At 42.7% G+C, this 23,091-nt stretch overlaps 1 protein-coding gene across 1 annotated transcript in view; it reads right to left on the bottom strand.

Moving 5' to 3' along the window:
• Positions 1-23,091, bottom strand: part of LOC109902473 (polypeptide N-acetylgalactosaminyltransferase 13-like) — a 51,291-nt gene that overhangs the window by 11,204 nt on the left and 16,996 nt on the right. The window contains exons 3-11 of the mRNA XM_020498856.2: positions 20,991-21,159; positions 16,571-16,737; positions 16,010-16,217; positions 14,251-14,421; positions 11,483-11,600; positions 11,191-11,371; positions 7,368-7,507; positions 6,136-6,234; positions 5,195-5,329 (exon numbers count right to left, since the gene is read on the bottom strand). Coding sequence (XP_020354445.1) covers positions 5,195-5,329; positions 6,136-6,234; positions 7,368-7,507; positions 11,191-11,371; positions 11,483-11,600; positions 14,251-14,421; positions 16,010-16,217; positions 16,571-16,737; positions 20,991-21,159 — 1,388 coding nt within the window. The remainder of the gene's footprint in view (positions 1-5,194; positions 5,330-6,135; positions 6,235-7,367; positions 7,508-11,190; positions 11,372-11,482; positions 11,601-14,250; positions 14,422-16,009; positions 16,218-16,570; positions 16,738-20,990; positions 21,160-23,091) is intronic.

Raw genomic sequence — 23,091 nt, 5'->3', positions numbered from 1 at the left:
GGGTTTTGAACTGGTTTTGAACTGGTTTCAAAATGATATTTCAACTGTCTATCACACATTTCTGCAATCCAGATTACTTTCATTTACAATGTGCTAAAAGCTGATCTTCAATTACTTTATCATCAGTCAAATCATTGTAGTATGTCACATTCTGCTATTTATCTGTTATATGTTTGGATTTTGTTGTTCCTGATAGGATGGTTTCTTCATTGGGGCGGGAGTAGTGATGGCAGGAAAAATGTCAATTTCCCACGCCCTTTACCGCTGTCGAGTATTAAGACGGCTTGACACCGTAACAGCGTCAGATCAGCTGGTTTACTAGTTTTATTCCGCTGCCGTTTCATTGCAACCAGGGTTAATTTTTAGCTCGGAGCACTATGTAATCTCCCTTTAGTAGCGTGTAAAGAAATCTGCCGGTAACCTGCTGGTAACCCGCAGGTGCAATGTCTTTGTTGCAATCAGGCAAGGTTTTAGTCATGACTAAGAACCCACTGAATCAAAAAAATGTCAAACGGTCCACATACTATAGCTGAATATATTGACGTTGCAGCAATTATTGTCTTTGACTTTCAGGCAATGATTATTTCCAAAGTTATAGAGGACGTTTCCAGTTCTGTATTCGGCCTTTTATGTTTTCAATGGGTACGACAGACCCAGATGGTTTGTTTTTGGGTCGTGAGATAAAAACCTCAATAAACTCTACCTGCATACAGAGCACCATCACACACACAGACCATCACACACACACTCTCCACTATCTTTCTCTTTGTTCTCTCTGTGTTTTGTAAAAATGACTTCACTGGAGAGGAGATGGACCGGGCATTACAGTAAAAACCACTCAGGCAGGTTCTGGTGCACTTAACAGTCAAAGGTTTACACAAATATATATTAATAATACAATGTTCTGCTTTTTTTTCAATGAATAAAACATATTCATGTATTGATGTTCTCAAAAACCATACCTGTTCAAATACTATTACATTATCAAACCAGAATTGTAATATCTGCCATTATAGTCCTGTACCTGACGGTAAGGTCTGAACCTTCACTACACTAAAGCTTATTTATTAATCATAAGGACATGGCCAGGGCAATGATAGAGGTGCTATTTCTGCCATCACTGCAAGATCCCACCATTCCGCAGTGCAGAGAAGAGAGAATGAAGAAGATAGAACAGAGGAAAACCAATCCATATTTAATGAAAATATTAGAAATGTGGGGGATGATTCCTCTGCTCATAATTATTTAATTGCTCCTCAGTGGCAATAAAAAAGTCCCATTACAGCTGAGGCAGTCCCAGCGAGTGGCTCATGAGCTCTGTGCCGTGTGTGTGCACAGCTGAGACCTGCTAATTAAATGAAGATGGTTTCTAGGAGTCGGCCCAGGGCGAAGAACATTTATCCGCTATGTCCTTCACAAGGAAGAGTCGACGACCGGACTCGCTGACAGATGCAGGATCTCTTTTAAAATGTGTGTTTGTGCTGACACTAACTACACTTAAAAACAGAGTCTGGCATGTAAAAAAATCAACGCCGTACCAACAGATTTAATGGACATTTGTTTCGTGGCATTTTGCCATTTGAGGGAGCAGGCGACGATCAGATAGGAAACGGTGTGTGAATCCCAAATGGCATCTTACTCCCTTTATAGTGCTCTACTTTTGACCAGGGCCTGATAGAGCTTCGGTCAAAAGTAGTGCACTATAAAACGGAATAGGATGGCATTTGAGGTGGTGGTCGCAATATTGTTTGTTCAGGGAGTGTCTTGCAGTGTTACTCTGAAGGACGGCCAACACCGTTAGGAGCAGAACAGGGAATAAGGCCGTCTGACAGCAGGCTGCTCCGCCACCGTCCCTTTTACAAAGAGCAATAACCCTGAACGCAACTCACCCAATTGAATCAGCGGTAGTCTGAAAAGGAAAGCAAACTGCCATGAATATGGTCTTTACCAGGCCGACACAGACTGTTTAACAGGCAAATAAACTCCCAATGAATTACAGAGGCACTGGAAAGAGGTATCCAAGGCTAAAGTTATGGGAATGACAAACAGAAAGAAAGTACATATATTAAACAGAAGACTGTAGTTACTTGCAGCGAGCGTCCAGGCTAGATTTAGAATATTGATAGGTCAAATGGAAATGAGGAGTGGTGATTGAAATGCAGTCCTCAGACAATGAGAGCATGCTGCAAGCTGAACACAGCTGTTATGGCGTGTGTTCAAAAGGCAGCCCCCACGTTCCCGAGGCCAGCGCCATGAAAGAGGGATCACTTCAAAAGAACTTGTAAACAAAGGCGAGCCCATTTCAATCTGCCCATCAAATAGCTCGGTAATCAGCTACATTTAAAAAAAAAAACGACCATGTCTCCTCGGCTCTCATTTAATGAGCACCACCGTATGAGGGGCCGCAGCCAATGATTTTTGTTGTTGTTGTATCAAAATAAAATATGAATATACTGTAGGAAAATAAATGTCAAATGAGATCTAATTTGGTGCAGAAGAAGGCTGGATAAAGGTCTTTGCAGATAGCGCCATGTATACAGCACCTTATGTGTCTCTGTGCTCCTGTCATTAAGCATTCATATCAAAAGGTCAGTGGTAAATGCTAGTAAATGCCCTTGAAACTGGCACACTTTGACTAACGAACAGAAACCCGAATCCTAACCCGGCTCAAGCTCCAAGAAGAACATGTCAAGGCTGAGGCAAAGGAAATGAAAAACGAACCTTCTGTGAGGTCAAAAGCTGCTTACTAAAGCAACGTGACAGCCTATTCCACCACAGTCGCACGACTACAGCTCTACAGACTAGACACTACACACCAGACTAGACGACTACACACTAGCCAACTACACCAGTAATGGCTGGTGAGCAGAGATATAGCAGGACGTGCTAATTTTATTGGCACACTAGACCACTCTACGCACTAGACTACTACACACTAAGACCTCCACTAGGTCTGGTAGTACAATACTGACCTGCGGTGACCCATGCAGGAAGACAGCCCCTACAGAAAGTAATCAGTGGGGCTGTAGTACAGCTTCCTAAACACCTCCAGCCGGGTGAAGTTCCTCAGGACCCAGGCTTGCAAGGGGCTACTATTACAGTACTCCACCGTGGGGCCCCAAGTGCCGTCCTCCAGCCTGCTGATGGTCAGACACGACTGGGTGATGATGTGGAGGAACGTGTGCTTCTGCGGAAGGACATCCGGGATGGAGGATGGGCATGTCATGGACAGACAAGAGGAGATGGGAGTAAGTGAGAATCGCTAGGACAGAGCTAGTACTCAGGCCAGGCAGGACCAACAAGATCCATTGACAGTACTGTTATACTTCCATTTCCAAAATAACTATTCCACACAACCTATCTAACGGAGGACAAAGGTTACAGTTGGACCATGTTGGAGTGTCGCTCAGAACGGAACCAACTTTGCGTACAATCAGACAATCTTCAACCAGATTCCCAAGTTTGATAGACATTTTCGAGACTTGTGGTGCGGTGGGACTGATATTCCACAGTCCTAAAAGATGAGCAGGGAGGGATTGAGAATAGAGGTGAGTAAGAGAGATGGCTCTGACCAGTGCTTGAATTGGTCCGGTACACACTGTTACTAAGTACCGGCACGTCAAATGTTCTACTGCTTTGAGTACAGGATTTAAAATATCGCAGCGTTTCTGCACCTTAATATAAACGAGTACCCAAAGTGAGTACCGACACCTCTTTCAGTCCACAGGCTCTGATCACCTGGAATATGGAGAATGTAAAAGTCAGGTTTTTCTCTCTGCTTGAAAATGATGACCAGATGAAAATAGTTAATGGTACGGGCTGGGATCAGCAGTATCGCCTATCACAACGTTGCTAAACAATAATCAGGCCATTGAGACCCCAGCGCCGTATATGTCAGGGACATTTCTCAATGCATGAATTATTCATGTTTCATATTATATATATATATATATATATAACTAAAGTAAAAAAGCGAAAATAGCTGGATCTAGGGTTGGACAGGAATAGATGGGGGGCTTTTCAAAGTCGACAGTGACATGAGAGATCTTAATCACTGACAGGTGACATCGTACTCAGGCAGGCAGAACATAGGAATGTGTCCGTCCCAGTGGAAGAAATATATTGATAATAATTGTTAATATTAAGGTTACCGCTGTGTCCTACGGTTTCCCTTTAGGAATTCAAAATGCCCTATTGTTGGTGCAGTGATAGTACGCTGTGCCTGTTTCAAAGTCTGCTGCGCATCAAAAATAGCACTAGAATTAGCATAGATGATTTGCATGCTAGATATATTATGGAGATATATAGGACTGTATTATTCAGCCCTGGACCATTGAAATGAAAACCAATCTGTTGGAATATCATGAGCCATTCAGTAGTGTCTAACATTACTGTCATATTGTCGCAAAATTCCAGTAACTTTCCCCAAAATTCCCAAGAATTCCAGGAATCTTCAACCCAGGATTTCTGGAAAGTCACGGAATGTTGGGAAAGTTAATGGAATTTTGCAACTATGCCCGAGTCAACGAAGTGCAGAGTGTGACTCACATTCCATTAGGTGTGTAACTGGAGAGTGTGGTGATCAGTCCCCTGGTCTGGCTAACAGGTCACATTCCCCAGAGCATTAACATGAACACTCCTACTGACTACTGACACAACGTCACACAGGACTTTACGGACTAGCGAGAGATAAACACTGGCCTTACAACCACTAAGCACAAGGTACTACTACCTACCAAACACATGACTTATACACACTTGTCTACATCTTGTCTACATCAACTAGATGACAACATTCACGAGAACCAGGTCAGCAAGCTTACCTCGAAATCATATTCCCACTTGCCAACATACTACATGAGAGGAGAACATTTTTAATAAATGGGGAATATTATGGACTGCAATGTGCACAGGGCAACAGAATGAAGGCGATTGTCCAGGAGTTGAACAGAAGCCCAACTCCTGACATGTAGCACCATCTGGTGGCTCAAAACAATCATAACATTTTTGGGGGGACAAAATCCTTTTTCTGATGTATTAGTACAGGTGTGTCATTATACATATGACATCTCTTCCAATGTAATAATAGTGAATAAATGACTCCGGACAATCAGGAAAAAGCATCATAATCCCAGTTTTACAACCCTCCCGTCACCACTCACGCAGTATTATACAGGGGGAGTCTTGGTCTTACCTCTGCGTCATACGCAAACATCTGATTCCCCTTCATTTGATGACACTTCAGCATGACCACAGGGCCATGGGGGCGAGACACGTCCAGACACAGGTCATCTGTCCGGATCTCCTTATCAGCCGTGTACGAGAACACCTGGCAGAGAAAACGAGACGGTCATACACCTAGTAGTATCTCTCCGAAGCACTGTTCGCGCAGGATTAGTATTACTATAGAACGGTTATGTAATTATTACCTCAGCACGTCATGTGGTGATAAATTTTTTTCCTCGTTCACAATTGACCGTTTATGACGGAAGCCTGGAGGCTCTTCTAGGCGTGGAGATTTTTCAAATGTCTAGGAGTAGCCTAATATTGGCCGAAAGGCCTTCAGTTTGGAGAACATCTAAATAATAATGCATATCAAGAACCATGAACTGTAACCTATGCAGACATTTGATTTACCTGACGGATCGTCCGCTTCGTCTTTTTAAAAGAGAGGTATCGCACTAGGAAAGTTGATATGTGGCAAAACAGATCATTCGCCTGTAGGCTACGTGCATAGCACTTTGTTTTAAACATCAATTTGTTCCCCATGTTCTTAACCAAACTGGGATGCGGCACCTGTTAAAACTCTGTAATATCCCTCAAAACACAGGGATGACGATTTGCACGGGATAAGTATTATCAGAGAACCTGGGAGTTTGCCCAAAAACAGTAGGCTTTTAGGGCGGGGATAATAACCTTCCTGCCAATAAGAAATTACTGACATGGCCGATTTGGAAGGGACCAATTCTGGTAACTTCCCACAATTCTGAGATTTTTCCGGCTAATTCCCTCCGGATTCAGTGAATCTTCCAATTGGGATGTCTGGAAAACCTAGGAATTTAGGTCCATAGCTCTCTCCTCTGGGAAAGGTCCATGGGTCCATAGCTCTCGCTCTTCTTTCTGCAGTCTCCTTACCTGATTCCCACCCATGCCATGGCAGTTGAAGAAGCCAACCTTCTCGTTCTCCTTTCTGCCCATGTTGTCCACACACTGGTTTGTTTCAACATTTCTGATCTAGGGGTAGAAAGGAGTATAAAAACATTGGATTCATAATTACCATCCTTCCATCCACCCTGGCATATTTACAGCTAACAAAAGCCACCGTTTATAACGGAAGAAGAAATGGCGTATCCTCTCATCAAACACTGGCACTTCATTTCCAGGTGTCAAAATTAAAAGCACCTGTGTCTTTTTCTCTGTGGCCCAGATGTCATAATCTAATTAAATATTTACTGTTCAATAAAACAAGCAATCTAAACTCATTGCCTATATTTCACCAGTGATGTAAGTCATAATTAAGGACCTTGCTTAGCATCGCAAATGGCTACATAAATCAGATCAGTGGTGATCTTAAGTATTCCCACAAATCCACACCCCAAATGATTATTTAATGAGCCATCTAATATCTAAGTAATATACTCCTAGAGCCTAGGCTATACGCTAGGTGTTGTATAACCTGCTTACTATGCAGGAATGGTATTGTTCCTAATGAAATGATATAAAAGCTAATGACTGGGGATGTTAAAAGTGGGATGTGTGCTATGGAGTAAGTCAATCAAGGAGCAGACGGCGGGAGGGTAGGAGAGGGGAAGGGAAGACAGGCTGCTGCTGCTGCTGCTGCTGTTCCGTGGCCATAGACAGCTTTTACTGCACTACATTGGATGCAGCCTGTAAAATCCTCAAGCCTCAGCAGAATTCAACTTGGGGATTACAACCTCAGCTCTCCAAACTCCCAACCGGTCACATTATTTGACATGCTCTCTATCAATCGTGGCCTTTCTTTTTATTGGCATACTGTATGTTATCAAGACCATTCCCCTCTTTGCCTGGTGCTAACCTGTTGGCTAGAATGTTGTTCGCCAACTCTATCCCGTGCTTGGGTTTGAAACCACAACTAAACAAACGCATTAGGTTATTTATCGTCCAGTTTCAATGTTTGGAACATCCAGGTCTTCTGACTCACTTTAAAGAGAAGTAGGACTACAGTCTTATGATATCAAACGGATGACCTGCACTGCAAATGACACCCTATTCCCTATGGGCCCATGTTAAAAGTAGTACACCGTGTAGGGAATAGGGTGCCATTAGGGATTTCTCCAGGGTCATGAGAGGTGTAATTGGGCTGCAGTATCTGAAAGACTTCATACTTCACCAAGTGAGTAGTATCTCCGGGGGATCTGAGAGTCGGGGTAGATGTTCTCCAGGTACCAGGAGAAGGGTTTGCACTGCAGAGCTTCACGCAGGGCCTTACGAGAGGACACGTCTCCATAGTCTACCCGGGCCACACCTGCAACACAAACCAAGACCACGGAGCCATGTGTATCGAGCATGTCAGACTGGTAGTGCTGATCTAGGACCAGTTTAGACTTTTAGATTATAATGAATGGACAGAGAGGCGACCTGATCTGTGCTAACATCGGTTTTATTTTCAGCATAACCATTGTTGAGAGAAGAGCCCGCATTCAATTTAAAAAAAATCCTAAATGTTATTATGGGTTAAAAAAAAAACACTCCAGGCCACACTTGAACATCTAAAAATACACTGAACAAAAATATAAATGCAACATGTAAAGTGTAAAGTCCCATGTTTCATGAGGTGAAATGAAAGATCCCAGAAATGTTCCATACGCACAAAAAGCTTATTTCTCTCAAATTTTGTGCACAAATTTGTTTACATTAGTGAGCATTTCTCATTTGCCAAAATAATCCATCCACTTGACAGGTGTGGCATTTGAAGAAGACGATTAAACAGCATGATCATTACACAGGTGCACCTTGTGCTGGGGTCAATAAGAGGCCACTGTACAGTTTTTTGTCACACAACACAATGCCACAGATGTCTCAAGTTTTGCAATTGGCATGCTGACTGCAGAGAATTTAATGTTCATTTCTCTACCATAAGCCGCCTCCAATGTAGTTTTACAGAATTTGGCAGTATGTCCAACCGGCCTCACAACCGCAAACCACGTGTAACCACACCAGCCCAGGATCTCCACATCCGGCTTCTTCACCGGCGGGATCATCTGAGACCAGCCACCCGGACAGCTGATGAAACTGAGAAGTAATAAAGCCCTTTCATGGGGAAAAACTCAGTCTGATTGGCCGGGCCTGGCTCCCCAGTGGGTGGGCCTATGCCCTCCCAGGCCCACCCATGGCTGCGAACCTGCCCAGTTATGTGAAATCCATAGATTAGGACCTAATTTATTTATTTCAATTGACTGATTTCCTTATACGAACTGTAACTCAGTAAAATTGCATTTTGCATTTATATTTCTTGTTCAGAATAGATAGAAATTATGTAGAAATGATAATGGACCTACCGGTATATATTTATTTTCAAATAACTGTCCTTTCTCTGTCCCACAAGCAAAAAAAAAATGTTTGCCCACTCCTGATAAAGGGAATAGAGTGCCATTTGGGATATGCACTAAGAGTGGAGCTGCCCTGACCTGATCATCCCCTGTTATATCCTGGAAGAGCAGACACTCAATGCCGACCGGATACTGCGAGTATGCTTTTTCAGGAATCACTTAGGGTACTGAGCCCCCATTGACTCCTCAGAAGACAGACTAAAGAGCATTCTGGAAACCTGGAAAGGGTGCCTTTCATGCAAAATGTAACTAGATATTGGCAAGGTACTGCATAAATCTAATCTCATAACTTGGCTCCAACATTACTTGGATACTCAGCTGCCAATCTCTTGCCAATCGTATTGCATCGCTAGGCTGTGGGGACAACATTGTCTGAGCTTCCCATGAGATCATAAACAGCAACCGTCTCCCTTGAATACGTGAACGCAATTTCCCGGAAATCTCCAGTCGAACATCTTGAAGGATACTTAGTATAGCACTATTCCAATGAATAAAAGATCAAAGTGTGGAGACATGCAGTTGAACGTAACACAATGCCCTGCCTTGTTTGGCACGTCAAGAGCAGCGTAAGGAACTCACCGGAAGACGAAAGAATGCAAAGAACAGTAGAGCGAAGACATATTGTACTTGAGACTCAATGAGACCAGGAGGAGAAGCAACGTGAGCCAGAGTAGGAAGGTCAAATATAGCTAGATACAGTACTGGAAGCTACAATCTACCCCGCAATATGAAAGCTGATCTACCCCCCCCCCCCCCCCCCCTAAAATAAAAAATATGTATGAAATAGAAAACAAAAATAGAAAATGAATATACATATAATTTTTTTTTACAAGATACAGTACAGGTTGCTTCCCTTTCCAACCATTTTGCTACATATCCTCTAGTTCCAGAGCTCAAGGCATTCAGTACAGTACAAAGGAGAAATGACCCTGGCCTGAAAAACATACAGTAATGAGGAATTGGCTGTGAAAAAAAAAAATATATATATATATATATATATACTCCTCTAAGACAAGCGAAAGGTGTTATGGTGCCTGACATGCATAGTATTGGTATAGGAGGCTACACTAACCAATATAGGTCAATACTATGTATTCTATGCATGTAAGCAGAATAATAACAGTCACGAGGTGAATGCAAAACGACAGGAGATGCCTATTTTCAGAACCCACATTACATGCCACTTATAGACGGGTGGCGCGCCCATTGATGTGGCCGGAAGGCGGATGTTGTTATGATTCTGAAGGGTCAAATAGCTCGCAACAATGATACGAAGAAGCCATATGGGGAATTGTAGTGGGCTCATTCCAGCTCGTTGTATATTGTTATTGATACCTTGTCTTGTTTTGACTGATGTCATGTTTATGCTAATATGGCTCAAATTCTCTAGCTAGCTAACCAACAACTGTGACAATGCACATGAGACAACAATCGCTCACTGTGCACCTGTATTTATGTTTTCAATAAACATTTAGAGACAAAATATAGCCCAGCTATAACATTTGGTTCCTTGGAAGTTGTGGGAACGTACTGTACGTTTTAGTTTCCCATTGGTTCTGGGAACTAAGACATGCGTTTCCTGACGAGCAAAACTGAACGTTTTTGAATTGTTCTGAGAACAGAAGTGAACATTTCATCTGCTCTGGGAATAATGCATTTTTAGATTGCAGGGAGGATAAAAAATTTTTTTTTACTATGGTTCCCTGAAAGTTTTCCTGTGAGGTTTAATTAACATTATAAGACGGGATATGAATGGTTATTTGAAGGTATTTAAATAACGTTCTGAGAACATGTTTCAGTAAGACTTATAATAACACCGCTAGCTTAGGTTAACTGTGAACTCCAAGCACAGATAGGACACATGGAAATTCATTGGCTTAGACATTAATAATCATCCAAACACATGTATTTTTTTATTGTGACATGCCGTCATTGAACTGGGCATCCTGCACAATTCCCAGAACGTTGTGGGAAGGTTATATGCAAAATAACCATAGGACAAGCACGCTCTCGCCAAGCTCTAAGATACAAATGGTTCTCAGAACGTTATGTGCTAGCTGGGAGTTTACATGTCAACAATCTGAGCCAACCCAGTCTGTTTTGCCCCTTCGTTGCTGACGCATTGGTTTCGTTGCTAAAAAAACAACCAGTCTATACCCAACATGATGGCGAGAGGCTGATTTCACACTTAAAGTACATGCTCGGAGCGCAGCGATTTACCAGACCATATGCATTGCCACTCCATCAGACCTGGGTTTAACTAATATACTAACTAATATTAATATATTACATCACTTTAGTTTGCTTTAGTCTGCCTGGAGTGCCAGTTGGGCGGGGTTTTACATTTTCCAATAATTATATTGGTTCCATTGCGTCAGGAAACTCCCCACTGAGCACACACTGGTTGAATCCACATTGTTTCCAACATGGAATAGACGTTGAATTGACATCTGTGCCCAGTGGGTCCATCAATCCCAGTTTAAGTATTTTAAATGATCTGGGTTCAAATGGGTATTTGAACCCAGGTTTGCATTCCCACCCCATATGCATTCCCACCCGCTGAGAGACAACAGGTTCAAACGGAAGCGTGGTAGCGTACCTGGTGATATGATGTAGAAGAAGTCTTTGAAGCCGTCCATCCACACCTCGGCCAATCGCCTGTTGTTCTTGTTGATGACTTGGCCAGTGCCCCCAGGGAAGCTGTATGGGGTGGCCTTCCGGAACACATGACCCACGTGGGAACATGTTATAATCTCCAGCGAGCCGCCACACTGCCAGATCTGCACATACAAGTGGTCACACACACACACGTGGTCACACAGACACACCCACACACACACACAATCATTGTCATAATAACCCGGCAGAGCCCTCTATGCTTAACCACTCACCCTGAAAGACATCTCCAAGTTCTCTCCGCCCCAAATGTCCATCCCTGGATCGTACGTGCCAATTTCATCAAAATATGTCCGGTCAATAGAGAATAACCCTCCAGCCATAGTAGGGGTTCTACAAGAGAAAAACAATGAGAGTGGATAAAGAGACACATTTGACAAGAGACACCTATCTTACAAAGTGAGAAATGGATCCGCTTACGAATAATCAATAACATACAGTAATATTGCTGAACAATATTGCTCGATGGACAGGATGCCCAGCTGGTCACGGGGGCACCTCAGCCACTCTCAAGGTACTAAATGATATCATAACAGCCATCGATAAAAAGACAGTACTGTGCAGCCGTCTTCATTGACCTGGCCAAGGCTTTTGACTCTGTCAATCACCGTATTCTTATCGGCAGACTCAACAGCCTTGGTTTCTCAAATGACTGCCTCGCCTGGTTCACCAACTACTTCTCAGATAGAGCGTGTCAAATTTGAGGGCCCGTGGTCCGGACCTCTGGCAGTCTCTATGGGGGTACCACAGGGTTCAATTCTCGGGCAAACTCTTTTCTCTGTACATATCAACAATGTCGCTCTTGCTGTGGGTGATTCCTTGATCCACCTCTACGCAGACGGCACCATTCTGTATACATCTGGCCCTTCTTTGGACACTGTGTTAACAAACCTCCAAACGAGCTTCAAAGCCATACAACACTCCTTCCGTGGCCTCCAACTGCTTTTAAACGCTAGTAAAATGAAATGCATGCATTTCAAGAGATCGCTGCCCGCTGCCAGCACTAGCAAAACTACTTTGGATGGTTCTGACTTAGAATATGTGGACAACTACAAATACCTAGGTGTCTGCTAGACTGTAAACTCTCCTTCCAGACTCACATTAAGCATCTCTAATCCAAAATTAAATCTAGAATCGGCTTCCTATTTCGCAACAAAGCATCCTTCACTCACGCTGCCAAACATACCCTCGTAAAACTGACCATCCTACCAATCCTCGACTTTGGCGATGTCATTTACAAAATAGCCTCCCACACTCTACTCAGCAAACTGGATGCAGTCTATCACAGTACCATCTGTTTTGTCACCAAAGCCCCATACACCACTGCGACCTGTATGCTCTCGTCGGCTGGCCCTCGCTACATATTCGTCGCCAGACCCACTGGCTCCAGGTCATCTCTAAGTCTTTGCTAGCTAAAGCTTTGCCTTATCTCAGCTCACTGGTCACCATAACACCACCTACCCGTAGCACGCGCTCCGGCAGGTATATCTCACTGGTCATCCCCAAAGCCAACACCTCGTTTGGCCACCTTTCCTTCCAGTTCTCTGCTGCCAATGACTGGAATGAATTGCAAAAATCGCTGAAGTTGGAGGCTTATATCTCCCTCACTTACTTTAAGCATCAGCTATCTGAGCAGCTTACCGATCGCTGCAGCTGTACACAGCCCATCTGTAAATAGCCGATCCAACTACCTATCTCATCCCCATATTGTTTTTATTTACTTTTTCTGCTCTTTTGCACACCAGTATTTCTACTTGCACATCATCATCTGCACATCTGTCTCTCCAGTGTTAATTTGCTAAATTGTAATTACTTCACTACTATGGCTTATTTATTGCCTTACCCCTTACTACATTTGCACATACTGAATATAGACTTTTTCTATTGTGTTATTGACTGTATGTGTGTTTATTCCATGTGTAACTCTGTGTTGTTGTTTGTGTCGCATTGCTTTGCTTTATCTTGGCCAGGTCGCAGTTGTAAATGAGAACTTATTCTCAACTGGCCTACCTGGTTAAATAAAGTAAAAAATAAAAAATTAAAATAAAAATGTCTGGGGGCTTTGGAAATAAGACAGCAAGACATGATTAATTGCCGAGCTCTTCATCAAACAAATGGGCACTTTGGACACTACCATTTCACACACAAAAAAAACTGACCTAGACTGACAATCTCGATGCAAAATGACTATTTCATTGTTTGATCCACTCTCTGCCGTTTTCATTCTGCTAAAAAGAAGCAAACAGACACCGCTAGGGGCTTGGAGATGACAATCTTCTTTTAAGACAATGAAAATCAGATTTATGAAGCATTGAGGGACACCATCATAATACCATGTTGTTGCTCTGTCCAATAAAATATAATTGATGGAGAGGTGTGTCAATATTTTTGCAGCACCAGGCTCCACTGATCTATTTTTCTTGTATTCCAAAATGAAACTAGCTACACCGTGAAACTACAACTCCTGTATCAAATAACAACAACAACTAAAAACATATTAAAAAAAACATTGGCCTCGCAGCTAAGTCAGATTGCATTGATGTGAAATACTATCTCCAAACGATCCAGCTCTGACAGCTATCGGAGAAGAGGGCTTCTAAAGAAATCCACACCAATGATGTCAGCTCTGCGGCTTCCCAGCACTACAAACAACCTACTCTCACCTGAAATGATAACGCTAGAGAGCGAATATTTGTTGTCTTTACGAGTCTTTTCAGTAAACTGGTCATTAATGTCACTGTCCTCCACCACATTTTCCATTAAATCAGGGACTGATTTAGACCTGGGACACCAGGTGCGTGCAATTAATTGTCAGGTAGACCAGTAGGGTCCGGACCTCATAGGGTAAGAGTCGAGCACCCCTGCTTTATTAGTGCCCTACTTTTACAAAAGTAGGGCACTACAAAGGGAATAGGGTGCCAAATAAACTCATTTCAACTCGGGCAACAGATAAAGGCATATATAGTATGTGTCCTGTGTGTACCTGAGTGGTAATGTCCTGTCCCCTTTGCGCCTGTCCATTTCTCTCTGAGGCACGGGGTACCAACGGAAATTCAGCTTCCAGTTGAATCCTCCGTAGGTCATGTCTGAGCCTGCCATGTATTCAAACGTCTCGTCGCTGATCACATCGATTATAGGACATACCACAGATCTCCTAAACAACCACGAAGAGAAAGATAAGGCATTCATTTGACAAGAAATACATTGACAGCCTAAACAACCACGGAGAAATCGAAAGCATTCATTTTACAGGAAATAGTGAAAGAAAGCCCTAGATGAAATACATGTGGAATCAACTTCAGAAAGTTACTTTGTAGGACTGGGCAGTCTCTTCAATTTATTCACTTTCTTCCCTTAAACCCCAAAACTTTGTGTCATTTCCATTAACAATATTCCACGCCTGGTTATATTAAACTGCTTGGCTGGCAGAGCCAACAGCATTAATTCATCCACAAAATAAATAATAAATGAATAAATAATTTACAAAGCTAATGGTGCCATAACTGTTCATTCTTCAGGTGAGCGCCGAGACAAATAGCTAACTGCTGACCATGCATTTCTACAGCGGTGGCATTATCCCCAGCTTCATTATGAGTTTATTTCAATATTAGTAAATCATCGGCTGGTCCATACTCATTATAAACATATCCATTAGGAGAACAACACTGACCGGAGGTAACATATTGCTTCAGTGGGAAGCTACTTACAAAGGAAATGGAATATATGCATGTTGATTATGTTGACAATGACAATACAGTATGGATGTGTGGCCTCAGACGGTTTGCTTCAGTAGGAGTTTTACAGTAAAGCTGAAGGTAACCTTTAAGGCTTGCGTCTCAAATGGCACCCTATTCCCTAGTGCACTACTTTCGACCCGGCCCATTGGGCTTTGGTCAAAAGTAGTGTACTAGGTAGGGAAATAGGGTGCCACTTGGGACTCACCCAGCCTCTAGGTGCTGCAGGGAATTCATTCAACGCTTCCCCTTCACTCAGCACCCACTTCACTTCCTGGTCTAAATCTAATCAGTGTTTGTGCACTTTTATGCTCCGGCACCTACTTTTACACGTCAATAAACGTGCAGGGTCGTAAAAGTGTAATGGCTCCATAATATCATCTCCTCGGTAATACTAAACTAATTTCTGCCTGGCACCTGAGGCAAAATGGGTGGATGTCTGACACCAGATAAGAGAGATAAGGGGGGGGGGGGGGGGCAAATTCATTTCCAGTCCATCTACACTTTCTCCCTTTCATGTAGAAGGAACCCTTCACCCACCGAACAAGCAAGTGCAATCCTGAAACAGGATTAGAATAACCACACCATTACTTCATTAATATAACCACGACTCCAAATAATAGGATTTAAACCCTGCTGTCACTTACAAATAGCCACCAACAACTGACTCAGTGCAATCACATTCTACTGTATTCTCCCACGGTATAAAGAAGCGACAGACAGCGTTGTGACAAAACAAGCTGCCACTCAGCTATGGGGCACACAGCTGTCACGGGGCATTGGTGTCGTTGCCTGCTATAAAGTCGAGCTAGTGTCTACCATTAACGTCAGATCAGTTTTCAGACGACACAGAAGACAAGCGGAAGGCTAATGAGTTAGCATCTCACTGAGGCAGCAGGAAGAGAACAGAGCAGAGATGATTTGCTTTCGAGCCTCAGCACCCCCCCATGTCTATCCATTGCCGTGTGTTCCATTTACATCGAGCGTGGTGATGGTGAAGCTCCTTACCGGTCCTCTTTGATCCTGGCCAGCAGAGGCTCCAGCCAGCCCACTGTGCATTCACAGTGGGCGTCCAGGAAGGTGATGACCTGTCCCCGTGTGGCAGCTGCCCCTCTTAGCCTGGCCCGGATCAGCCCCGTTCGCTGCTCCATCCGCAGGACCCGCACGGGAACCTCCAGGGTACGAGCATAGTTCTCCAGCTTCTTTCCCAAAAAGTCTGACAGAAGAGGACACATCAGAGAGGACATGTTTCAAACGCCGAAATAACTTAATTCATTCACAGTTATCAAGGCAAGTGCCGATTTTCTTTCAAATGTGGTATATTATTATCCTTTAATACAAAGAACGTTACAGACATGTTACAGACATGTTTCAAACTCCCATAGAACTTCATTGTGCAGTGTTGTTTTCTCTATTCATTCACAATTATCAAGGGCCGATTGTCTTTCAAACTTTACATCGATACTATCACACAATACTAAGAACTGCATGTATTAATCCCAGAGTGACCCTTTATAAACTCAGTGAAGCTAGTTAGTTGATGGTTTAGGCTGGACCCAGCTACAGTACCTCTCTCACTGGCGTCGTCCACCAGCAGGATCTCCTGCAGCAGGTGCCGTGGCGAGCGGTTGATGACACTGTGGACGGTGCGGAGCAGGGTGCTCCACGCTTCGTTGTGGAACACGATCACTATGCTGGTGTCGGGGAGATCGTCCGCGTACACCTTCGTCTTGCAACTGATGGACGGACAACGAGAGCTCTGGTTAAGAGGTCAAATAGGCTGCTACTCCTGATGCGTGTCTACAGTAGAGTGCTATCAACAGTGAGCATAGTTGTGTGACATGCTTGTGAATGTAAAATATATGTGGCTGAAATTTACCTCAGAGCGTTGTAACAAAATGAACTGCTTTCAAACAAAGCCAAAGTTGACAAGACTTAGTATATGCTGCCCCATTGTTTCCCCCAGGATTTTTTTCAGCAGTGGTGGCAAGGGTGCATCGCTTCTAGACGTTAGCACAATGACATGCTATCTTTTCCCATAGATTTCCAGTTGTTGCTTCAATGACTATCATTTAAAAGCTCATCTCAGCAGAAATTACATGAATATAGCATCTCAGAGAGTGCTGCCCTATATACATAGACTTGAAATCACTGTCCACTTTAAAACTTAGAACACTAGTCACTTTAATAATGTTTACATATTTTTGCACTACTCATCTCATATGTATATACTGTATTCTATTCTATATCTCCATGTATTCTAGTCCATGCCGCTCTGACATTGCTCGTCCAAATATGTATAAACTCTTAATTCCATTTGTTTACTTAAAATGTGTGTGTATTGTTGTGAAATTGTTAGATATTACTTGTTAGATATTACTGTACTGATGGAGCTAGAAACACAAGCATTTCGCTACACCTGCAATAACATCTGCTAAACATGTGTATGTGACCAATAAAATGTGATTTGATTTGAACACTGTGCTGTGCTAAATGGCATGCTGCTCCGCACACACAGGCTGTGTCCCAAATGGCACCTTATTCCTTATACAGACCACTACTTCTGACCAGGGCTCACATACACTGCCTTCAGAAAGTATTCACACCCCTTCACTTTCCCCACATGTTGTAGTGTTACAGCCTGAATTTAAAACAGATTACACTGGCATACACATAATACCCCATAATGTCAAAGTGGAATTATGTTTATTGAATTTCTTACTAATGAATTAAAAAGGAAAAGCTGAAATATCTTGTGTCGATAAGTATTCAACCCCTTTTGTCATGGCAAGCCTAAGTAAGTTCAGGAGTAAAAAATGTGCTTAACAAGTCACATAATAAGTTGCATGGACTCTGTGTGCAATAATACAAGTTTAACATGACTTTTTGAATGACTGCCTCATCTCTCTACAACACACATGCAATTATCTGTAAGGTCCCTCAGTCGAGCAGTGAATTTCAAACACAGATTCAACCACAAAGACCAGGGAGGTTTTCCAAAGCCTCGTATAGAAGGGCACCTATTGGTAGATGGGTAGAAAGAAGGAAACCGCTCTGGGATTCCACCATGATGCCAATGGTGACTTTAAAACTCCTACAGAGTTGAATGGCTGTGATAGGAGATAACTGAGGATGGATCAACACCATTGTAGTTACTCCACAATACTAACCTAATTGACAGAAGGAAAAGAAGGAAGCCTGTACAGAATAAAACATATTCCTAAACTTGCATCCTGTCTGCAACAAGCCATTAAAGTAATATTGCAAAACATGTAGCAAAGCAACTCACTTTTTTGTCTTGAGTACAAAGTGTTATATTTGGGGCAAATCCAATACATTACTGAGAACCACTCCATATTTTCGAGCATAGTGGTGGCTGAATCATGAATTTAAAAAAAAACACGGGCAAAATCCTAAATGAAAACCTGGTTCAGTCTGCCTTCCACCAGACACTGGGAGATGAATTCACCTTTCAGCAGGACAAAACATAAAATACAAGGCAACAATGGAGTGGCCTAGTTACAGTTTTGACTTAAATCCACTTGAAAATCTATGGCAAGACCTCAATTGGTTGTCCGGCAAAGATCAACAACCAATTTGACAGAGCTTGAAGAATAATGGGAAAATCTTGTACAATGCAGATGTGGAAAGCTCTTAGAGACTTACCCAGAAAGACTCACAGCTGTAATCGCTGACAAAGATGCTTAAAATTAGATATTTCTGTATTTCATTTCCCCCCCCCCCAAAAAAAAAATGTAATGACATGTTTTCACTTTGTCATGATTGGGGTTTTGTTTTGTAGGCTGTGTTTCTGGCTGTAACACAACAACATGTGGACAAAGTCAAGGGATATGAATACTTTACGAAGGCACTGTAGGGAATAGGGTGCCATTTGGGATGCAGTCACACACACCCAGAGATACAGACCAAAGGCAGGGCAAGCCTGTCATGTAGTGTAGATTGTAATGTTAAATAAAGTATGAGGAGGGTGCATTAAAGATAGAGAGGAGGCAGCCGGGTTGGAAGTGGGAGGTGACAGGCGATTGGAGCGGACAGTAGGTTTATCCCATTCACCCCACGACGGCTGACAGGACAGACTGACAGAATGGGAGCACCAGGGTAGCTAGCTACTAGCCACTGAGCGATCATCTTATTTCTTTCAACCACTGCCTATTACACCCCATGACAATAACCCTCTCTCTCACAGTCTTGCAAAGCCAAGCTGAGTTCTTTAATAACGTTCCAAGGTGTACTGGCGAGTTTGAGGAAGATTTTGAGATGCAATTAGTACGATTCTGCAGCTTGGCACTCTCTTGGGGTGAAATAAAATCAACAGACCACAGACCTAGATGTATGGCTCTTTCGCTCTCCATTTTGTACAAATTCTTCATTATAAACTGGGTGGTTACATCCCTGAATGCTGATTGGCTGATATCCATTGTATATCAAACCGTATACTACGGGTATGACAAAACATGTATTTTTACTGCTCTAATTACATTGGTAACCAGTTTACATTCGCAATAAGGCACCTCAGGGGTTTGTGGTATATGGCCAATATACCACGGCTAATTGCTGTTCTTACGCACGACACAAAGCAGAGTGCCTGGATACAGCCCTTATATATTGGCCATATACCACAAACCCCTGAGGTGCCTTATTGCTTAAATATACGATAGGACTAGTTCATTAAAGTGGAATTCATAATTCGCTAAATCTACAAGAATTAAACTTAGCACAACCCTTGTACATGTGTAAAATGGAGTGCGTGCAGTGTTCACATATATTGAAAATGTTCCTTTTTTGTGTGATAACTTTTCATATAAAATGTTATGGCAATGTAAACCCCATGGGGGGACAGTTGATTTTCGAGGCGGTGGGTAATATATAAACAATATAGACAATGTTCACAGTATTGGCATATGCTTACATTCCCTGCATCGTTTTTTAAATATTGTTGTATTGACAATGTTCCTATTTTCAATACCCACAAAGAGCACATTCTAAAGAACAGTGGACAAAGAATGTCCTGTAGGAACACAGAAACACGAAATCACTGGGCTGTCTCCCGGAGAGAAGACCTGTCTCTCGATCAGCTGCTCAAGATAAATGTGGATCATATTTCACCCAAATTGCTCTTTGGGTTTTCATTATCCAGCTCTAGTAGGTCTTGGGCGACAGTAAACAAAGCCCTTCTCCCATTCAGACTGTCACGGCTGAAGTAAACACACGAAGACTGTGATGGATACCACACGGGCAAATAATCTCTTTGAGTCTAATGTTCTTCAATTAGAGCAGTGGTGTCTGGTGGCACTTTGAAATGGGATGACGGCCTCCTTGTAATCGCCGGAACGGAATAACCGGAATGGTATGAAAAACATCAAACACGCGGTTTCCATGAGTTAGATGCTGCTCCATTTATTCCATTCCAGTCATTACTATGAGTCCTCGTCCCCTCACCAGCCACCGCTGAATTTGAGTATGTTACATCATGGAATGAATCCTGAGGAGTCCGAGGACTTAAAAAGGGGGGGTGAGGCACAGTGTGAAACGTGTAATATCTCCTTTCATTCTGCCTCAACGGGTCGTCTTAATCAAACTTAACAAATTGGTTCATTCCAGACGATATCAAAATGTTCTGTTGAACCTTAGTTATTTGGCAGACAGTCTCTTTTGCTACGCATTGCTGCGGCTGCTCCTAAAATGACACGCCATGTAGTCATTCTCAAAGTTGTGTGTCAGCGTAGTGTGGTTTCCCCGGTGAATTCAGCGGAAGTTGAATTCTAGTGAAAAGGGCAGAAAGTAGATCCAAAATGTGGGCCCTTTTTGAGAACCGGATCATGTTGCTAAGTGGAGGTATTAGGGCTTCTGAGGTGTAGCGGTAGACGGCTACAGGGTTGTTATAGTGGGTGGTGTGTGTAGTGCCGAGTAAAGAGGTCAGCGGGGGTAATTCACAGTGTGTGTCTGGGAAAAGGCCGAGTTCACTCACCCGTCCAGTCTCACGTCCGGCAGACTCCTGTTGAGAGCAATCATGTCGCTGGCCATCAGATTGAACTGGTTAATCTTAAAGAGCTCCTTCATTTTCTCCTGCTCGTCCTTTGCGATAACCACCGCTTTCCCCATCTCCCCTGGGCCCTCGTGGGCTCGCGACATGACTGCTGCAAAACAATAGGGAGACATGTTGCATATTTTACACTTCCGTGTTAAATGTTGATATTTCACTGTTGTTTCAATGGAAGCGGGAGGACCAAACATTCAACTTCAGCTACTGAAATCTGCTAAATGTAGCTACAACTATTATAGTGTATATATTACTAAAGGTACAGAACTGTGGGCAAGCAAATGAACTTAAAATGAACCGTGAGCAAATTAAGCATGCTGTAGACTAGACTAGAGTGTTTCTAACAGAGAAATATTGACTTTAGATCACTCGGTACCGGTACCCCTTGTATATAGCCTCGTTATTGTTATTTTATTGTGTTACATTTTTATTATTTTTTTTACTTTAGTTTATTTGGTAAACTGTACTGTTGGTTAAGGGCTTGTAAGTAAGCATTTCACGGTTAGGTCTACACTTGTTGTATTCGGCGCATGTGCCAAACAAAGTTTGATTTGATTTGTCTAACAGAGAAAGACTGGTCGCATATCAGTGTAAAATGAAATATGCCACATCGTCAGGCTTTGAACGCTGAGGTCATTAAAATGCCCCTACCAGCCAATGACATGCTGCTCAGTCTGACACTGATGCAGCTTCACCAAGTATTCTGGATCCATTAACTACTCTTCTTATCATCTGCCATACAGTCATGTCCTCCTAGTCAAGCATCATCTGGGCCTGTTGGGGAAATCCAGGATTTGTCCAGAGATTTAGGGTGAGCCCTTCTCTCTCTCTCACTGATGACTGAGGAAGTAATGAGAGCGTTACAACAGCAGCCCTCATTGCTGTTTAAAAATATCAGCTCATATATCTGATCAATCAGCATTACTGAAGATCCACTAAAGCCTTGAAAACAAGCTGCCTCTGCTGCACACCGCTCCACAATGCTTCACAATTATCCAAAGGTAGATCATCTCCAGTGGATTTATGCTCCGCACTCCAATAATCTCTTAAACCAGAGGGAGTGATTTCCGTGGGGGACAATTCACATTTGCTCCAGGCCCCAGGTTAAGAGGATTCCCATTTCGCATTCCAAATGGCACCCTATTCCATTTACTGTGTGCTACTTTTGACCAGAGCCAAACGGGCCCTGGTCAAAAGTAGTGCACGATGAAGGGAATAGGGTGCATTTGGGACACATCCCCAGTCAACCCTCCTAGAGCTCCAATGCTGGGCTGGTGGAGGTTTAGACTCTGATCTGATCAAGGTTCTTCTCGGTGGTGACACCCTCCATTAGGACAATGGCTTAAACCTGATGGGCTTGCAGAGAGAGCGGAGCTGGATTATTCAATGAACTATCCATCTAACACATGCCCACCACAGCCACTCAGATCATCCATCAATCTATTTGTACAGACACTACATTAGATAAATGGTGCACAAAGAGCTGAAGGCCGGCCATACTGTCTGAAACATACTATATTTGTAACCTCACTGATTGAAAAAGGGTCTAAATCTATCGGGAGGTAACAAACATTTCAGCTTCAACTGAGGGACTTATGAGACCGAACATTGTTCATAGTCTCGCTCTTTCTCATGAGACAGTACATCAAATCAATCCAATGTTATTTGTCACAGGCTTCGTAGACAACAGGGGTAGACTAACAGTGAAATGTTTACTTTACAGGTCCTTTTCCAACAATGCAGAGTTGAAGATAAAAATGTTAATTCAAAAATATAAATAGTGACACGAGGAAGAAAATACACAGTGAATAACAAATAAAAAGTTAAAATAACATGGCTATATATAGGGAGAAGAAAATAACATGGCTATATATAGGGAGAAGAAAATAACATGGCTATATATAGGGAGAAGAAAATAACATGGCTATATATAGGGAGAAGAACATAACATGGCTATATATAGGGAGAAGAAAATAACATGGCTATATATAGGGAGAAGAAAATAACATGGCTATATATAGGGAGTAGA

This window comes from Oncorhynchus kisutch, linkage group LG2, assembly GCF_002021735.2.
Source record: "Oncorhynchus kisutch isolate 150728-3 linkage group LG2, Okis_V2, whole genome shotgun sequence".
Lineage (NCBI taxonomy): Eukaryota > Metazoa > Chordata > Actinopteri > Salmoniformes > Salmonidae > Oncorhynchus > Oncorhynchus kisutch.
This window is presented reverse-complemented; position numbering and strand designations above follow the sequence as displayed.